This window comes from Lepidochelys kempii, chromosome 3, assembly GCF_965140265.1.
Source record: "Lepidochelys kempii isolate rLepKem1 chromosome 3, rLepKem1.hap2, whole genome shotgun sequence".
NCBI classification, from domain to species: domain Eukaryota; kingdom Metazoa; phylum Chordata; order Testudines; family Cheloniidae; genus Lepidochelys; species Lepidochelys kempii.
The window spans coordinates 154,702,954-154,721,092 of NC_133258.1; the positions used below are offsets into that span (position 1 = coordinate 154,702,954).

General features: G+C 42.6%; 1 protein-coding gene across 1 annotated transcript; it reads right to left on the reverse strand.

Annotated features, from left to right (window-relative positions):
- Nucleotides 1-7,647: 7,647 nt before the first annotated feature.
- Nucleotides 7,648-16,968, reverse strand: PCARE (photoreceptor cilium actin regulator). Its single transcript, XM_073336695.1, has 2 exons — nt 13,169-16,968; nt 7,648-8,153 (listed from the first exon to the last, which is right to left on the reverse strand). Exons 1-2 carry the CDS (start codon nt 16,966-16,968, stop codon nt 8,024-8,026), a joined length of 3,930 nt encoding a protein of 1,309 aa, XP_073192796.1. The 3' UTR covers nt 7,648-8,023.
- Nucleotides 16,969-18,139: the final 1,171 nt, after the last annotated feature.

The following is an 18,139-nucleotide window of genomic DNA, read 5'->3' on the forward strand; positions in this document are numbered from 1 at the left end:
AGGACCCACAGGGACAAGGTCGGAGCTCTGCCACAGTGTGTGTTTGTGTGCATGCGTATATACGCTGTGACAGAGCTCCGACCTTTTGTATATGTTAGAGCTATGTTAGAGCCAAAATATTATTAAAGTTTTATATTCAAAATAGTTAGGAGAGATGCATTCACCTCTTGCCTGGATTCCCCATCCTTATACTAACTATATTTCCAGGCATACACCAAAAGAAAGAAACTTTCAACAGACTCTTTGGGGGTAGAGACGGAAAACCTATTTGATCATTGTGTCCAGCCCTCTGCCATTGTAGGATTTAATTCCCAGTAGAGGATAGACCAGGTATTAAAGTGATATTATGCTTGGGAGGAAGTGAGGCTGCAAGATGGAAACGGTCCAATTAGATTAACTTCTTTGCCTCAGATTTAAAAGCTGTGCAGCTGGTAACATTTTTTAGTTGCAGGCTATACAGTAAATCTCAGCCCTGTTGTATGTAGGATCTTTTGCGTTGCTGGGGGAAAGTCAGGAAAGTTTGGTTCATAGCTTCATAATGATTGCTTTGGGGAAGGCTAGGATCATTATTAGCTGCCCTTTGCTTCAACTGGGGCTCCAGGTCCAATAGTAGTAATTAAGATTAAAAAATGATAGAACTGATGACATCTACAGTGTCCAAAGCCGTTATTTATACAATTGATTAAAGAGCAACTCAGGCCTCATAGAAAACTTTTAGAAAGCACCTTGTCTGCAGGCAGTGTTGCCTATATTTTAGCATACAGGCCCCGTATTGACAAAGCGGTAAAATAAATATGTATATATTCTGTATTGCATCTTTCATACCACTATCACCCAAAAGCCTTGACAGTGTTAAATAATTTGGTCACAGAATTAAATGTTAGCAAAGGGAGAGGAAAAATTAAGAGGCTGAAAGGTGGGAGAAGAGATTTTGAAATGAAGAGTGTCAATACAGTGGAGAGAGACAAGAAGGTTGTTCCAGGGGGCAGAAGCTGAGAGAAAGCTCTTGCACTAACAGTGGTGAGACTGTATGGAGGGACAGAGAGTAGGTAAGTGTGAGATGAGTGCTGGAGACTGGTTTTATTCTAGTATGGAAAAGTTGCAAGGTCCTTTGTCTTCGTCCCCTACTCCTGCCACCTATTCCCCAGCGGAAGTCACAACTTCTGTTTGTGACATTATTCTTATAAGTATTCATCATAAATGGTGGTGGGCCTATGATGAGTAGCTTGGATCCTGATCCAAAATGCTTGATGCTCCAATCCAGAGTTTTGGTTTGGCTGATTATATACTGTAGCTGAGGAGGACAGTGGGACAAGACCCTACTTGTACTAAAAGTGCTATGACAACTTCCATGTCTATGGAGAGGACACACAGGATCTTTTGGCTAGGTACAAAATGGTACTTAAGGACTTAACTGCGTCATTAGGTGCCCAAGTCCAATATTTAGGTACCACTGATGTTCTCAAAACCATTGCTCAGCTTCCGCCTAGCCCCAGAGGTGACTAAGTGTCCGCCAGTTGGCGTGCGCAAAGTTGCCTAAGCACAGAAGCCGCCCACAGCTGAAAAGCTGCTCAGGGCCCTCACTGAAGCCGAAGCACTGGCAGTCCCAAAACAGGATTCTCAAGGCAGTGTTCCCCCACCTAGCTTACCTGTGGGGTCAGCATTTTCAGCACATGCCTATAGGATCGGGCCGTACACAAACAATGGATGGCCAGAGTGAGTCAATTGGGTGCTTTCAGGCTCAGGTGTGTGTGTCCTAGTCCCTGTCCCAGCTTAGAACACTCACCTGGGCTGTGGGAGACCCAAGTTCACGTCTCTGCCCTAAGACTGCTTAATTGTTTATACCAACAGGAGCGCTTGAGACCCACCCCAGAATAACCCATAATCCAGTGGTCAGGACACTTACTTGAGACATGGGAGGCCCAGATTTAGGTGAGTGCTCTAATGGGGTGAATTTTTCTGTGAGACGGTGCTGCTGACCTGGCTTTGGAACCTAACTCCAGGAGAGGGTTCATGGCTGAGAATCCCAACCGGAGATAGGTGCTTCCCTCTAGCCCATCAGTCAGATGCTCAGATCAGTGGGAGTTAGGAGCCTAAGAACCTTTATGAATCTGGGGCCTTTCCTCTGAATTTCTCTCCTGTCTGGCTTAGACAGCTCCCTGGTCAGCATGCTGGCTTCTGTAAATCCCTTTTTTAGATGCCTAAGTCTCCCCATGCCTAATTCAGGGCTGAGATTCCACTAGGTAGCAGAATGCCTAGGGGTTAGCTGTTGCAACACTCAGTATTGCAATGTCGAAGTAGAATGTTGGATTTAGCGCTTCGTTTTTAAGGGCTTGTCTGGAAGGGGGGCACACACAGACATGGTAACGCTGGATGGAATTAAGTTTATCTGATGTGGAAAGAAAAATGGTTGAATCATCTCTAAACGGATTGTTTTTCAGGAAGTACTGGCGATTCCCTAACTGATGACACAGGATGGTTTGAGCAAGTCACTTGGGGTGGCATCCAGAGGGGACTTAGGCATTGCAATCCTGAGCGGCACAGCGCCTTGCTTTTAGGCACCTAGAAAATCACAAGAATACACTGCGATCCACAAAGCCGATTTAGGCACCTAGGCTCCCATACAATGAATGGGGAGAGACAGGCACCATCGACTGCGACCCACAAAACCCAGAATGCTAGACATGGAGCTGCCTACACTGGCCAATTGGAGGTGCTGGTGAGAGGAGTGTGGGCTAAGTCCTGCCTCTCTCTTGAAGATAGGTGCCTATCTCTGCTTGGCCGTTCATGAAAGGGAACCAGCTGCCTGGAGTCAGGTGGCTTAGGTACCTAAGGTGTTTTTTGCAGAAATTAGGTAGACTTCTGCCTCGCTCCACACAAAATAGTAGAGGAGGAGAAAGCTGCTGGGTGTCCACCTTATTTTTAGTCCAGTGGTTAGGGCACTCACCTGGCACGTGGGTAACCAGAGTTCAATTCCCTCCTCTCTGCCACAGGGGGGAGAAAAGGATTTGAGCAGGCGTCTCCCACCGCTCAGGAAGGTGCTCTAACCACTGAGCTTTGGGATATTCTGATGGTGGGGGGTTCCCTCAGTCTCTCCTGTTGAAGCTGATCCACCATAGACAAATAATGAGACAGTGACTGGAGCAGGGGAGCTGGATCCTGGTTCTCTCACCACCTCCCAAGTGGATGCCCTAATCACTGGGCTACAGAGTAAGTCTCTCTTTCTTACCTAATGACTATTTAGGTATTTATCGACATTGGAACAGTCATTGGGGAAGTGGAGGAGGGCGAGAGAAAGAGACAGTCTGTAGTCCACTGGTTAGGGCACACCCCCCATGCACATGTGGGAGATGTTGGGTCAAGTCCCCCTGCTCTGATCTAGGCGCTTAAATCTGGGATTTAGGCACCTAAGTACCTTTGTGGATCTGCGGCTTAATTGCTCTGTGCCTTAGTTTCTTCCCCTCTATAACATGGGGGATAACAACTGCGTCTCAGAATAACTGGCTCATAGGGATGACTTAATGATTATGAAATTCTTTGGACTCTCGGATGGAAGGAGCGCTAGAAATACTGTACAAGTACTGTTGTTATTACTATTTTATTTCATAGGGTATCACTAACTTGAGCAGTATTCACAAGTCTGTTTCTAAGAGGTGAGGTAGTTTTTGAAGCCAAAGGAAGCAATCAGCCTTGTCTATGGTGGTTTCAGGTTGTTGTCTGTAGATGCCAAGGGCCTTGTCATTTCACACTTTAAGATTTAAGCAGTGTCACTGGTTGTTGGCGCTGGACCAGCTCTCAGCCTGCTCAAGGTCAGCAGATGAAATGCTGCACAGAGCACTTACCTCATGGCTATGCAAACAGCAGCTCCCAGCTGGAAAGCTGATACTGTTTGACTCTTCTTGCAAGACAAGTGAAATATGATGAGAAGCACAGGTGCAACTTTACCTTGCATTTAGCTTCACAGAGTGTACAGGAGGGCATGGCGTGTGTCTAGAGTTAATATGGCTTCTTCTGCAATGAGGAGCCGCTTCACTGAACACATTCCGGTGTTAACGCTTTGGCTGCTGCCTCCACAAGGTGGTTGTGTTTGCAGTAACTTTACATAGAATCTCAACTGAAATTAATACAATGTTGTCAGCTGGTGCCAAACTAAGCTTAAATTAGAGAGCAAAGGGGCTAATAGGCCGGAACAGTTATTAGCTATGCCAATCCTCTCCACTCGGGATCTTTTAACCTAGGGGAACATATTTTTTGTTAATGAAGGTTCAATGTAAAATAATTGGTATAAGGGCCTTTTCCACTTAAAAAGAAACCAATATTAACTCACTGCACTTCAAAACATTTCCTTTATTTTTATAGCACAGAGTACATGTTTAACACTCTGGGTAAGAAATCAGCAAAAACCATTTTGAATAAGTATTTACACTCTTAGTATACACATATATACAGAGAGAGAGCGTATATTCACACCTATATACATATAAACTCTGGGTTACTTTACAGCAGTAAAAAATCTTACAAAAGCTAATACAATGTTATAAAACTCTTTGGTGCCAGGAATGTTGGATTTATGTGCAAAACAATAGCCAGGTAGGCTGTCAACACTGTTACTATACTGCACATCATGGCCACTCAGAACCTCATGCAGCAACAAGACTAAGAACATTAGAATGGCCATACTGGGTCAGATTAATGGTCCGTGTAGCCCAGTATCCTGTCTTCCAACTGTGGATGGTGCCACAGGGAGTGATGCTTCAGCTGGAGTGAACAGACAGGGCAATTATCGAATTGTCCAGTCCCAACTTCTGGCAGTCAGTGGCTTAGGGACACCCAGAGCATAGGATTGCTTCCCTGACCATCTTGGCTGAAGAGCCATTGATGGACCTATCTTCCATGACCTTATCTAATTTTTTTAACCCAGTTATATTTTGGCCTTCACAACATCCCCTGCCAGTGAGTTCCACAGGTTGACTGTGTTGTGTGAAGGAGTACTTCCTTATGTTTGTTTAAAACCTTCTGCCTATTAATTTCATTGGGTGACCCCTGGTTCTCATCTTATGTGAAGAGATAAATAACATTTCCTTATCACTTTCTCCATATCATTCATGATTTTATAGACCTCTATCATATCCCCATTCATCATGTCTTTTCTTAGAAGAACAGTCCCATTCTTTTTAATCTCTCCTCATATGGAAGCTGTTCCATACTCCTAATCATGTTTGCCCTTCTTTGTACTTTTTCCAATTCTAATTCATCTTTATTTGAGATGAGGTGACCAGAACTGCATGCAATATTCAAGATGTGGGCGTACCATGGATTTATATATTGGCATTACATATTTTATGTCATATTACCTATCCCTTTCCAAATGGTTCCTAACATTGTTAGCTTTTTTGACTACAGCTGCAGATGTTTTCAGAGAACTAGCCACAATGACTCCAACATCATCTTGAGCTAATTTTGACCCCTTCATTTTATATGTATAGTTGGGATTATGTTTTCCAATGTGCATTATTTTGCATTTATCAACACTGAATTTTATCTGCCATTTTGTCCAGTCACCCAGTTTAGTGAGATCCTTTTGTGATTCTTTGCTTTGGACTTAACTATCTTGAGTAATTTTGTATCATCTGCAACTTTATCACCTCATTGTTCACCCTTTTTTCGAGATCATTTATGAATATGTTGAACAGCAGTGGCCCCAATACAGATCCTTGGGGACTCCGCTATTTACCTCTCTCTATTGTGAAAACTGACTGTTTATTCCTACCCTTTGTTTCCGGTCTTTTAATTAGTTACTGATCCATGAGAGGACCTTCCCTCTTACCCCTTGATGAGAACATAGACTCTTCTTCTCCAAATGCTCATTACCCCACTACGTAAGCTAAAAGATAATCTCTTAGCTATAAGTAGTATAGGTTCTATGACACACACTTGAGCCATCAGATTCTATCCAATAGAGGGCAGTAGTATAAATACACACTAGTCAGTTCATGACAACGCATTCAGGCCAGCTCCAAAATTCTGCATAAGTTGTGTGTGTTTTCATTTGCCAGGGAGTTTCCTCCCTAATGTCCAAGACAGTGCTAGGAAAGCCCCTGAGTTAACATGTCAGCACATGCATCACATTCTCAAGGGTAAGTGGTTTTCAAGACAAAAGGCCTTATTGGTCTTCCTAGCCAGTTAGCACATACACTATACTGCCTCTAGCAGGACATGCATTGCTCCTGGTGAGTGGACTAGCAAAGTGCTCTTCCAGATCATTGGATTCCTGGACATTCTCTGCCAGCAGAAATCTTTTTGCAGAGGATATATCTACCAGCAACTTTTCTCCTCCTTGTTGTGCTATTAATCTTGGGCCAGGCCAGGACATGGTCCTTGGAAAACATAAGTAAACGCTTTTTGATAAACCTGCCATTTGTAGAATATCGATGACAGGAAATTTTAACATAAGGCCTTAAGTGAGAGAGGAAATGAAATTACTTAGTAATAACTGAATGGAATAAATGCTATTATTGAGGTCTTTTGCCTTGTCATTGGTGGAGAATGGCACGGTTTCAGTGTATTAAAAAGAAGACAGAGGAAGGATGTCTTGTGGTTAAGGCACTTGATTAGGACTCAATAGGTCAAGGTCCCATTCTCAGCTTTGCCACCGACTTCCTATGTGATCTTCTACAAGTCATCTAATTTCTCTGTGCCTCAGTTCCTCCTCTGTAAAACTGGTGGGTGAGGATAAAAATCATTTGTGTATGTGAAATGCTCAGATACCATAGTGTTGAGAGCCAGAGAAAAATCTATAAATAAGGGGTAGAATTTTACAGGGTTCTCTCCCCCTCCTCCCACCCCAGATATTACATTGTCCAAATCACAGTTGGAAAGAGGTCCAGTATTAGTTAAAAAGCTGCATACTAGTTATAAAGGGGACCCTAATCCTTTGATCAAAGATGAGTAAATACAGAATGTGTTACAAAACATGAACGAGCTTTTGTGTCAAAACCTAGAGGTCCAATAGTCTGAAAATACCCAATTGTTTTAAAAAATATACATATTGTGAAGGATTTTGGACGAAAGCTGTGGAGTCTTGGATCCAAAAAGAGTTGCTATTTCACTTGATCTAAGAAAGGGAATTCTCATACTTAGATGTTGGCGCTGCCTACCAATATCCTCTAGCTGCTTGACAGTGCCCAATCCAGCTGCCATTTAAGTCAACAGGGGTCCTTCCAGAATCTTCAGTGGAAGTGGGATAAATTCCATCTTAATTCATGGATCAAAAGGAGAACAGACCTTCCTGTGGGAGAATAGGATATGTAAAATGTGCAGTCATGTAGGTGCTCTTGGCTGATTAGGTATTACAATGTTTCTCTAAGAAGGATTAAGGTTCTTGTTCTGGGAACTAGAAGTGATGAGATTACACAATGGTTAAACGTATGTAATAAGATCAAAACCTCTCTGCAGGAGGAATGTATCTTCTTCTATTTTAAAAAAACAACAACTTTATTTTTTTATTAACTGGACTTGATTTTATTCCCTGCATGCCCATGGAACACAGAGGGTAAAGTCCTGGCTACACTTAGTCAGCGGGAGTTTTGATTCCAATGGCGTCAGGTTTGATTTAAAACAGAAGCTTTGAATAAATGTCATGTCACCTAATGTTAATTTCTGCACCTCTGGGACCATTTTAGTTAAATAGTGCAACAAAAGATTTGGCAGCAGGACCCTGTCTTTATAAAATAGTACTAATCTGACCTGTGTCTTTCCAATATTTTATTGTTTCTGGTACTAAATTTAAGTCTTTTAGTAAAATTGTAAAACACCATGAAAGAGAGAAGTAGCTGCCAAGCACCCTGCTGTTATTTAATTAGGAAGTCATGGCCAGTTTGGGTTTGCAGGTGCAATTATATTGTACTTATTTCTCTTTGATATGGTCTGAAGCCATACTTTGGAGCCTGGGACTAAGATATTTAATCACACGAGGATCCTCTGCCTTGAGCCATACCGTCCATCTTCCAAGCAGATTGTATTGTCACTCGCTGTGGAGCCCCTGGCCCACAATGTAGAGTTCAGGATGAGAAGCAGACCTGCTGGATCCCTTGAATTCAGAGAAGCATGTACTGTTCCAGGAATCACTCTCCTTTCTAGGACTCTCCTCCATGCTGCAGATAGAAAAGAGGATTAAGAAAAGAGGCTAATGAACCATGTCCTTTTTTAAAACGCTAAGGAGAGCATGTTAACCCATTAAAACGAAATGCAGCAAGGCATTCTGCAAAGACCTTCCTCCAATTCAGCTGTTTAGTACAGTACAGGTTTTCTTTCTGGTCCCTGTTTCCTGATGCCAAGTACATTGTAATCTCCTCCCACTGAAAATCTGTTGAGAGCCAAACATTGTAATATGTGACCGCATGAAAGCTACTGTGATGTGTTTGAATGTACAGATGGACAAACAGAGTCACTTACAATGAGAGAAGGGTCTGAGCTACAAAGCTGGGATCCAGATCCCCAAAAGGGAAGTTTCTATAGATATCTTATCATAGATACTTATTAGACCTCCCCCCCACCATTATTGTAGTAACTGATTGCCTCATGATCTTTAATGGTGTTTAACCTCTATGCAGCTGGAATTACTATCCTGATTTACATAGGGGGAACTGAGGCACAGGGAGGCTAAGTGATTTGTCCAAGGTCACATAGGAAGTCTGTGGTGAAGCAGGGACTTAGACCCAGGACTCCTGTGTCCTAGGCTAATGCTCTAACCACTGGATTGTCCTGCCTCTCTGTTGTGGTGGAACTAGTGCTAGATTGGTACTGGATGAATAGATTTAGCCAAGTGTATAAATAGAGGATTACGCATGAAGTTCTTATCCAGATCCAAACTTCCCCAAAGTCTGGGAGGATTCATATCCAAAGTTTTGCTTTTGGTCCTGTGTCACTGAATCAGTTCCTCTTCTTTTCTCTGAATTGAATGAAATCCAAATAGCTTTTATTTTAAGCTTCCTTCCATCTCAGCTGTTCCCATGGGGGAGGGTTTTAATCTGAGAGCAACAGTACAACCGAAATACTATTTTTTACTATACACACATGCAGACAAATCCTGCTAAGGATTAACAGGATTTGCCCGAGCAAAGTGTCATGCAAGGTATGCCTTGAAAACATGCCCACCAGGGTTGATTGTTACCCAAAGGTCAGGCTTAGAAAAGACCAAAGTAGCTCTGTACATCTACCTGTCCAAATCACATTGAGTTGTCGTGGCTTGGATACTGAAACCTAAACCCACGACTCTTGGTACTTATAAAGTAACAGTAGCTGTGCAGAGCTCTAGCTGCAGCTGTAACTGGGGCTAGTGACATGTTTAAGATTTTATCTTGATACCCTGCAGAGCTTTAAATGGGAGGTTTATACACTTGGAGGGAAGGCATTCATGGTTTTCTAATGCAACACTGGGAATGCAGGAAGACTAGCAGAGTTTCATATAAGAGTGGCCTACAATTTACAGGGCCCAAAGCTATTGATGCTCAGAATGCAATGGTGTAGAGGTAAAAAAAAGAAGTGAGTAAACTAATCGAAGCTAAACTCCCCATTCCCTAAATGAAAAGTGAGTACACTCCATTTACGTGTATTAACCCTCATCCTCATCTATATGACTGGCAGAATGTGATGAAAGTTACCTCTCCCTCTGGTCCTGCTGCTGAACAGGGAAACTGGGCTGTCGAGATGAATTGCTGGGTCACCACAGGATCCCATGTGGTTGTTTGTATTTGCTTCTGCCTAGGGCCAAGCCTGGCAGCCTAACTACAGCAAAAGGAAAATTACCAAAGTGCGGAGAAATGGAAGGAAAAATCCCCAAAAATGCATAGAGGTCTCAGAAATGGGGTAAATCATTGATTTTCCAACGCTTTTGTGTGGACTACTTAATAAGAGAGAAATCTTGTGGATCCATCTCCCCCTCTCCTACCTAGTTCACCAACTAATTAGTGATAGCAACCTCTAATAATGTAAAATATCTCTTCCCAACATAATAACATTGTGATTTTAATATCCTATGGGCTCTCCAGGACAAGAGGCATGCTCTTATTAGAAAACTGAGGCTCTCTCCTTTCGACAGTAAAAGTTCCCCCATTTCTGTCTCTCTACGATCTCAAGATTTCACATGTTAAGCCTGTTGCTGGTCCAGCACTTTACTGTCTGTCTGGGAATCAGGACAATGTAATTCTGGGGAGGAAAAAAAAAACACATTGCTCTGGAGGAGGGAAAGGAGGAACATTTTTGTGGCATGTTTCACTATAGAACCTGGCAATATGTAGCTGCCTTAAGGCTTTGGAATGTGAGAATACAGTATTATATATCCACTGAAATGTCTAATGGTTGAATGATTAACCCTTAGGCCCTTGTAAAATACCTGAGGTTTGATCAGTTTCCTAAATTCAGTGCAGTCAGTTTTTTTTGGTTAATAACAAGCTGGTAGGGGGTGCTGTACTGAAGAAGACAGAGTTTCTACTTGCTGAGAGGCAGGCTGGGTCAGGACTCTTGCCTACAGTGAGCCCTTGGTGGCTCCATTTCCTCCTGGAAAGTAACCCCTGTTCTGGTCTGCACTCCCAATGTGCCCTGCCTCCCTCTGCTGCCACTTCCTGTCCCTTCTCAGAGGCTGGCAGCCATCACAGGAGGTAGCTGTGCACATCAGGAGGCCATCCAGGTGTGGAGAGGAGCTGGCAGATCCCAGAATAAGTCCATGCAGAGAAGGAGGCTGGCAGCGAAAACAAGTCAGCCTGCTGGGAGAAGGCCACTGCTGGTTCTCATCAGGGAGAGGGTGGCCAGGGGTGTGGAAGGGCCCTTGTTAGGCTTGGTGAGGAGAGGAAATGGAAGGTGGAGGGAATGGAAAGGAGAGGTTTAAAAGAAATTTACCCGCAGCTGGGCCTGCAAAATGAACTTCCCCAGAATTTGAGGGTGTTGGGATCCAGGGTATGGTGCAGGCAGATGCCTAGTACTGACATTTGAAGGGTGAAGTTTTTTGAATTTTTTCTTCTGTTTGGGGAATGAAATGAGAAGCTGAGGCAGCCTTGTATGGCTAATGAGCTCTGAGGAGAGTGATGAATCAGAGCATACTGTACTGTTGATGAAAATGTGAGGGCTATGAGTCAGTACCTGTGCCTCAGCATGCCGAGGCTCTGATCAGTGGAACCCATTATATTTCAGTATCCTAGAGCATGAAGTGGTGGGCAGTGATACTGGGTACTTCAGCGGTGGGTAATATTCAGTGGGCAGATTCCTAAAACATCTGGCATCTGTCTGTGTCACCATGCATGCTATTATGGCTCTGATATGTATATTATGAAATTCAAAGCAGTGTCTATAAAGCTGGGGCTGGGCAATTTATTGTATTTATTTTAAACCTAGAAAAAACATTGCATCTTAAATCAGTCCAAGCTGTAAATAATGGGCTACCTCACCCTGGTATATATCTGTAGTAACTCAGTGGAATTACTCTGGATATACATTGATGTAAACGGAGAGCTGAACTGGGCTCAATAAATATTTCATTCTCCCAAAATGACTAAAGAAATTGATAGATAGTTCAGAGTCACAAAATATAAAATATTTCATGAAAAGGATGATTCTTTTAATGGTTTATTGCAGTGTCTTTTTATATTATCATTTGTGCTGTGGCAAACTGGAACACATAGATAATATGCAGTGCTGAAGCAGAAATTAACTAACAATTTATAATAGGCTGTTTTTAAAATTCATCTATAAAACTGCCAGCACTTTCTTCTCATGAGGTTTGACATAAAGCCTTTTTGAAAACATTCATTCCAGCTAACAGACATTGGAATAGACCATGCTGATTTCAAACTGTACATAAAAAAAAAAGGTGTCCTTTAGGAGATGAAATTTGCTTAGAATGTCAGCGTAGAATGTATAATAAAACAGAGTGTAGGATGCAAAACTATTAGCATTTGTGGAAGACTTCGTCATTGTTTTATTTTGGTAATGATAACCTGTGATATCATTCACAGTACAGGAGAGAAGTTGGGAGCTGACTCTGTTTTTCTGGGATCTATCTGGATTCAGTTGCCAAGCTCATTCCTGTGCTGATGACACAGTTGCGTACACACACACAAAATGCAGAGCTGGTCTTGCAAATATTTATTCAAATGAGTAGTCCAACTGACTTCAGGAGGACTGCTTGCATGAGTAAAAACTACTTGCATGAGAGGCTCAATTCTTTTGTGTATCTTAAAGCTTAATTAGCTTAAAGGTACTAAGATGGGGAAAATTAGAACAACATTTTGCACTTACATGCCATTTAATGATTGCAAAATATTTTGCCAAGAGTATATTTAGTGTCATAGGCCCTCTTGTGATTTCAGATAGAGGTTTACCCACTTTGTGGTTGAGTAAATTAAAGAGTAGGGAGGTTAAAGGCCAAATTTTTCAAAAGTTGCCACTGATTATGGGTGACTCAATTGTTGCGTGTCCATCATGTGACCTTTAGGGCCTGATGTTTTTCAGAACAGCTCAGCAATCAGAGCTCCAAGTCCTTGGTAGCCACAGGTGCCTTGTGCCTTTGAAAACCAAGCTCAAATGGTGCATCCATCAACTGAGTCACCCACAATCCGTGACCAGTTTTGAAAAATTAGATGTACATAACTAGCGCAAGGCTTCAAGTAACAATTTTATAAATAGATCTTTACAATTTAAGAGGTCCCCGCCTGCAAATCACCTGTGCTTACTGCTTTGAAATATTTAAACATAGAATTCAACTGCGGAACTGGCTAGTTCAGGGATTGATAATAGGTTGCCAATTCAAATCCAACCTAAATCCTTAGTAATCTAAAGCTGGTACCCTTTGAGGGTTATTTCATATCTTTTGTGAATTGAATATGGTGATCTGCAGTACCCTTCCAAATGGCATTCATTATTACCCTGCTTGCCAGTCTCAGCAGGCAGGACAAACAGGCTTGAATGAGCTGTGGAGAGTGACCTATCTTCTCCACCCTGACAGATGGTCTATTTAGGTCTTGGTTAAAGCAATATTGGTGGGGATGGTGGATGCATTGCTATTCTGCACATAAATAGGACAGTTTTGACTGTATTGAGCGCTCATCAAAAACTGAAAAAACCAAAGCATAAAATACAACCCAAAGTGCTTGACTTAAAGTAGAATGTTTCTCACCTTGCTTGGTTAAGTAGAGGTTCACTGCCAGCTGAGACAGGAGCTGGAAGTCGAAGGTAAACTCCTGGTCTGCGGTCAGAGAAACTTCTCTTTATGAAAGGCTGAGGGTTGGCAGCACTCATAGCCATCCTCCTCTGCTGATCCCCACACTGCCTGAGCAGCACACTGCTTTTCTGGACAAAAGCTGAAACTTCAGGCTGGCCTGCGACCTCTGTAGTGCAGTTGCTAGGTGGTGATGGAGGCTTGGCTTCAAATAAAGAAGGAGTTGCTGGGCAAAATATTGAACGTGCATTACTAGCAATCTTTGATGGAGGAAGCTGTTGCTCATCACCAGAATCCAAACTGTTTTGTCGTCCTTTGTGGGACCGCAATGGAGAGGCTGGTGGAGAAGGGGTAGTGCAGAATGGAGGTGGACTTGCCTCTCTGCGCTGAGCAGGTGGGCTTGACAACTTTCGCTGAGCTGGTGGGCTTTGTTTGCGCCCCACTGGAGGGCTAGGCAGTTTTCGTTGGTTTGGTGAAGAAGGCAGCTTCTTTTGCATTGGAGGGCTTGATACTCTGGGGTTAGCTGTGGGACTAGGTTGCCTGTGAGAAGGAGGAAAGCTTGGTTTTACGTGGTTAAAAGTCTGCACGATGTGTCTGGGATATGCAGGTGGACTTGAGAGTCGTTTCTCGGTGGGTGGAGAAGAAGGGGGTGTTCTTGTTGGGGAGATTCTTCTGACAAAAGCTAGACTTTTCTCATTTCTCCCGAGTGAATCAGGATAAATTTGATTTTGGTTTTGCACTGATGCTAAATTTGTGCCAGGCTCTTTACTTTCTGAGCAGTTTCTGTTCTGTGTTGAAACTCCACTGGGATTTTGAAGAGGTATTATTTTATGCGATTGCTTATACAGATCTGCAGCCTCTTTCATTTCATGGTCCCTTTGGGATGCTAATTTACCCTCTTGGCTGTGGATGAACATGTTAGTAGGATTTAGCTCCAATGAATATTTTCTAAATTTGGGGGAGTCCACCCCAGTGTTTCTTAGTACTTTACTGGCAGTCATGTTGGGGCTGTTGATATTTTTACTTGGTAATAAGTCAATGGAATGTAGAGAGGCTTTTATCTTTGGAGAAATGTGCATTCTCTTTGTAGCATGAAGCTCTGTTTTAGCAGGCTTTTTGGCAACCTCTGAAGAGTTCCCTTCCATTATTGTACTTTCTTCAGACTCAGAGAAGTCAAAAGAACTGTCCATTAACATTTCAGGAGGTGGTGGTGGTAGGTTCTCCAAGTCTTCATCCGTTTCTTCATTTGTGTCAGTTCTGCTTAATTCTGCAACAGGTGGAAAGACAGTTGGAAAGTTACAGTGGGATGCACTTGTGTTTGGAAGGGTCATGTCTCCTACTGGTGAAACACGAGGCTTGTGAATTAAAGGTGCCAGTACTCTCTGAAGGGGAATGGTGGGAGGAATCACTGGAAGTCCAAACTTTCTGATGCATTTTATTGGTCCTAAAGTTCTTAAATGTGTAGGTTTCACAAGGCCTTCGGAAGGACTAAAAGTTTCAATAAGTGTCTTGACAGATTTCCGAGGGGCACAGCCACCACTATTCAATTTCTCTATCCCAGGTGGCTCATTTTCTTTCCTGTACGATAAATCCTGTGTGGATACAGAGGCTTTTATAGGCTTCCGTCCCCTTCTCTCATCTGGATGACTGACAGTGTTTTGCTCGGACTTACGTAAAGGGACCTTATCCTGATTAGGCAATATGCTGAAGTTTTTAGAGAGGGATGCCTTCAGTTTGTTGGTAGACAATCTGGGTGTAGCATGTTCAGTGCCCTGCAAGTAAGCTGCTGCTCTTGGCTTCAGGATCTCCTGCTTGCCATCTGTTTCTTTGTTCCCATTAAGCTTATAAAATGTTTCTAATCTTTTGTTGAGATCTTTTTGGGTCCTTTGAAGTTCTAAAAGGGTTGGGTCTTCTGCACGGCTCCTGAGGGATTCCTCTGACCTGGACCTTCTTTGTTTAACTGAGGTTTTCCGGCTACCACTTGCTGTACTGGGTCTTGCTGTTAGGGCTGCTTTTCCACCTTCATCTTCTGTCCACTCCTTTCGTCCACATTTAGCTGGGACAAACTTGATTTTTTCACTGATTGCATCTTTCATCTTAAGTATCATCTCTTCAGTCTCTGGATTTTCTATCCTTTTGATGGATGGCCTCCTGGTTTTATCTGTTACTGCAGGTGAAGACATTGGCCTTCTAGGCAGGGTATCCTTCCCCATTTCTGATAGACTTATATTATCACTGTCATCCTCCTCTGGTGTACTCTCTTCCTGTTCATTTGCAGAAGGAGAATCTATTGATTCACAGTCTTTGAAATTTTCACCTTCCTGGGTAGCATCAGACTGGAGGGAATTAAAAGGAGGACTTTTGGTCACATTTGAACATTGGAGCCTGGTAGAAACACTTTCTGGTGTTGCCCCCAGGGAAGAAGTTGCTTCTTTGCTGTGTACAGATGGGTAAAATATATCCTTAAAATGCCTTTCAAGTGCACAGTCATGGGATCTAGTTGTAACAGACAACAGTGTGCCATTACACAGATGTTCTCCTGGTATTCTAGTGTGTTTCTGAGATGGATGATCATGTGCACAAGAATCGCAGCTTGTTTGCCTTCCAAGTTTATCAAGGGAATTGAACTCTTTGATAGATTCATTGTCTGCACCAATGCCACTGTCTTCTGAATACAGAGTCCTATCATCATCATGGGCCTGAGAGGAGACCACTGCAGAGGCTTCAAGCAATTTTATTGCCTTTAGCAGGCGTTCATCAAAGCCTTGTTTTGCTTTCAGTTTTTCTTCCAAGTTGCTGGCCGCAGACTGTAAGTAGCTCCATGTCTCCTGCAGGGCACTGGAGGTAAGGGAAGCCACTGTTCCATTTAGCAGCTGCATTTTGTTGACTGTATACTGCAGTAACTGCTGCAACAGGTCTGGCTGCTCTTTTGGATCCCCTTTTCCAGCTGGCCAGGCCAGGTTTCCTCCCACCTCTTTGAGGAGCTCTTCCCCATCATTGGCAATTTCTTCCAAGAGCTGGTTGATTTTATCAAAGTGGAACACTAGAAAGCTCACCAGCTGCTGTAAAAGCAGCTGAGTTTCGGTAGCCTGATTGGCCATACATAGGATAGCTTCATATTTGGAGAGGTTGGGATTTAGGTAGGCATAAGCATTTTGATGAGCCTTAACAAGCTGATCTGGGAAATCTACCTTTTTCTCAGGCTTGCACATAGGTAGAGTGGATTTTTCTTTGGGTTTGCAAAGATGACCCTGTTTCACTGGTTTATGGCTTTTTTGCTTCCTCCTTTTCTTTGGGGTTTGCTTTGCATTGCTTTCATTCTTGTCATCCCAAGTGAAAGCTGTTGCCTCTGATTTGCAGGAGCTTTGCTTTTTGATCTGTATGTCTTCTGCTATATGTTTTTGAGACTCAATCAGTTCAGACATGGCTATTTCAGCCTCTGTGGCTGTCCTCTCAATTTTCTTCTCTTCCTCATAAATCTTGCAAAGAGAGAGATCCTCAGATGATAAATGGAAGTTAACATTTTTGATCAGCTCTGATGTTTTCTCCTCCTTTTCCAGCTGGTGATCTTTCCCCGGAGACCCTCTCTGAGGGAACTTGTCAATATCATAACAAGTGGAGCCTTTGACCAGCAATGGAATTGAGAATGCTTGGTCTCCAGGATCAACAGGCAGGATACCTTTGGGTTTATTCAAAGGATTAGTTCCGGTTTTTGCAACATGGTTAGCAATCTCACTGTGGGAAGGTGTACAGCCCATCCTGTGTCTCTGTCTGGATTTATTTTCTGTTAAAGATATCCAGATGATCAGGTAAAGAATAGAAGACAATAAAACTTACTGTTTCATCCTGTACTGGAACATGTAATTTTTCTCCCAAGGTTTCATCAAGAATTCTCCCAGTTTTGTAGATAGCCTGGTTAATTACAATGAACTTTTCCTACTTCCCAGGATCCTGTCTTAAAAGAGCTACACACTGTCCCGGTGTATTTTGTTTCCTTTAAAGCGTTCTTCTATTGGAAACAAACCATGTGAAAGCTGTGTTGGGTTAGTGCTAGTGGATTAAGGGGATGTGCGTACCTTGTTTCTGTCTTGACAGATGTCATGTATAAATAAGATTTTAAGCTCATTAGGTTAATCCGGCATCAGCACACATGCTGCATGTGTAACGGAAGACTTTTTAAAAATACTGTATTGGTAGGCAAATTTGTATTGACGTACTGCAATAGATAGAGTGGAGGGAAAGAAGCTTTCTCCCCTCTCAAATGTTCTCCCCCCACCCCCCAAACCCTCTACAACTGGAACTTTGAAATCCAAAGGAAGAGACTGTTTCAGATAATTTCTAGAAGAAACACACTTTAACGGGGGAAAATGCCAATGCACAGACCTTTGCCAGGAGGAAGGGTGACTTTGACAGAATACAGAAGAGCTGGGAGGCACAAGACATAGAATCAAAAAGGTTAGAGTTGAGATGCCTATTAGGTTATCTCATCCAGAAATTCTCAACATTCTTCTACCTGCAAGCCGCAAGACATATGTTCAGAAGTATAATTTGTATGTTCTTACAGAATTGTACATGCCACAATACTCAGTATTCACAGTGATGACCCCACAAGCTAGCAGCATGGCTAACTTCAAGCATTCAAAAATTATGAGTCAGGCCCAAACAATCAGGAGGTTGGCTTAAAAATTATGAGATCTTGAAAAATTAAGAAATGTGGGGACCTTTTAATTTACCTTCCAGTGTCTGAGTGTTTAGGGATCAAATTTTCAAACTTTTCTTTGCAATCATGATGGCTAGAAACTTACTTTTTTTTTTTTTTTTTAAGTGAAGCCTGAGATTCTCATAATCACATTACTTCAGGAGACAAGGATTTAAGGAAAACAAACAAGCAAAACCAAATTTCAATACTGGTCTAGAAACATGAGGCCC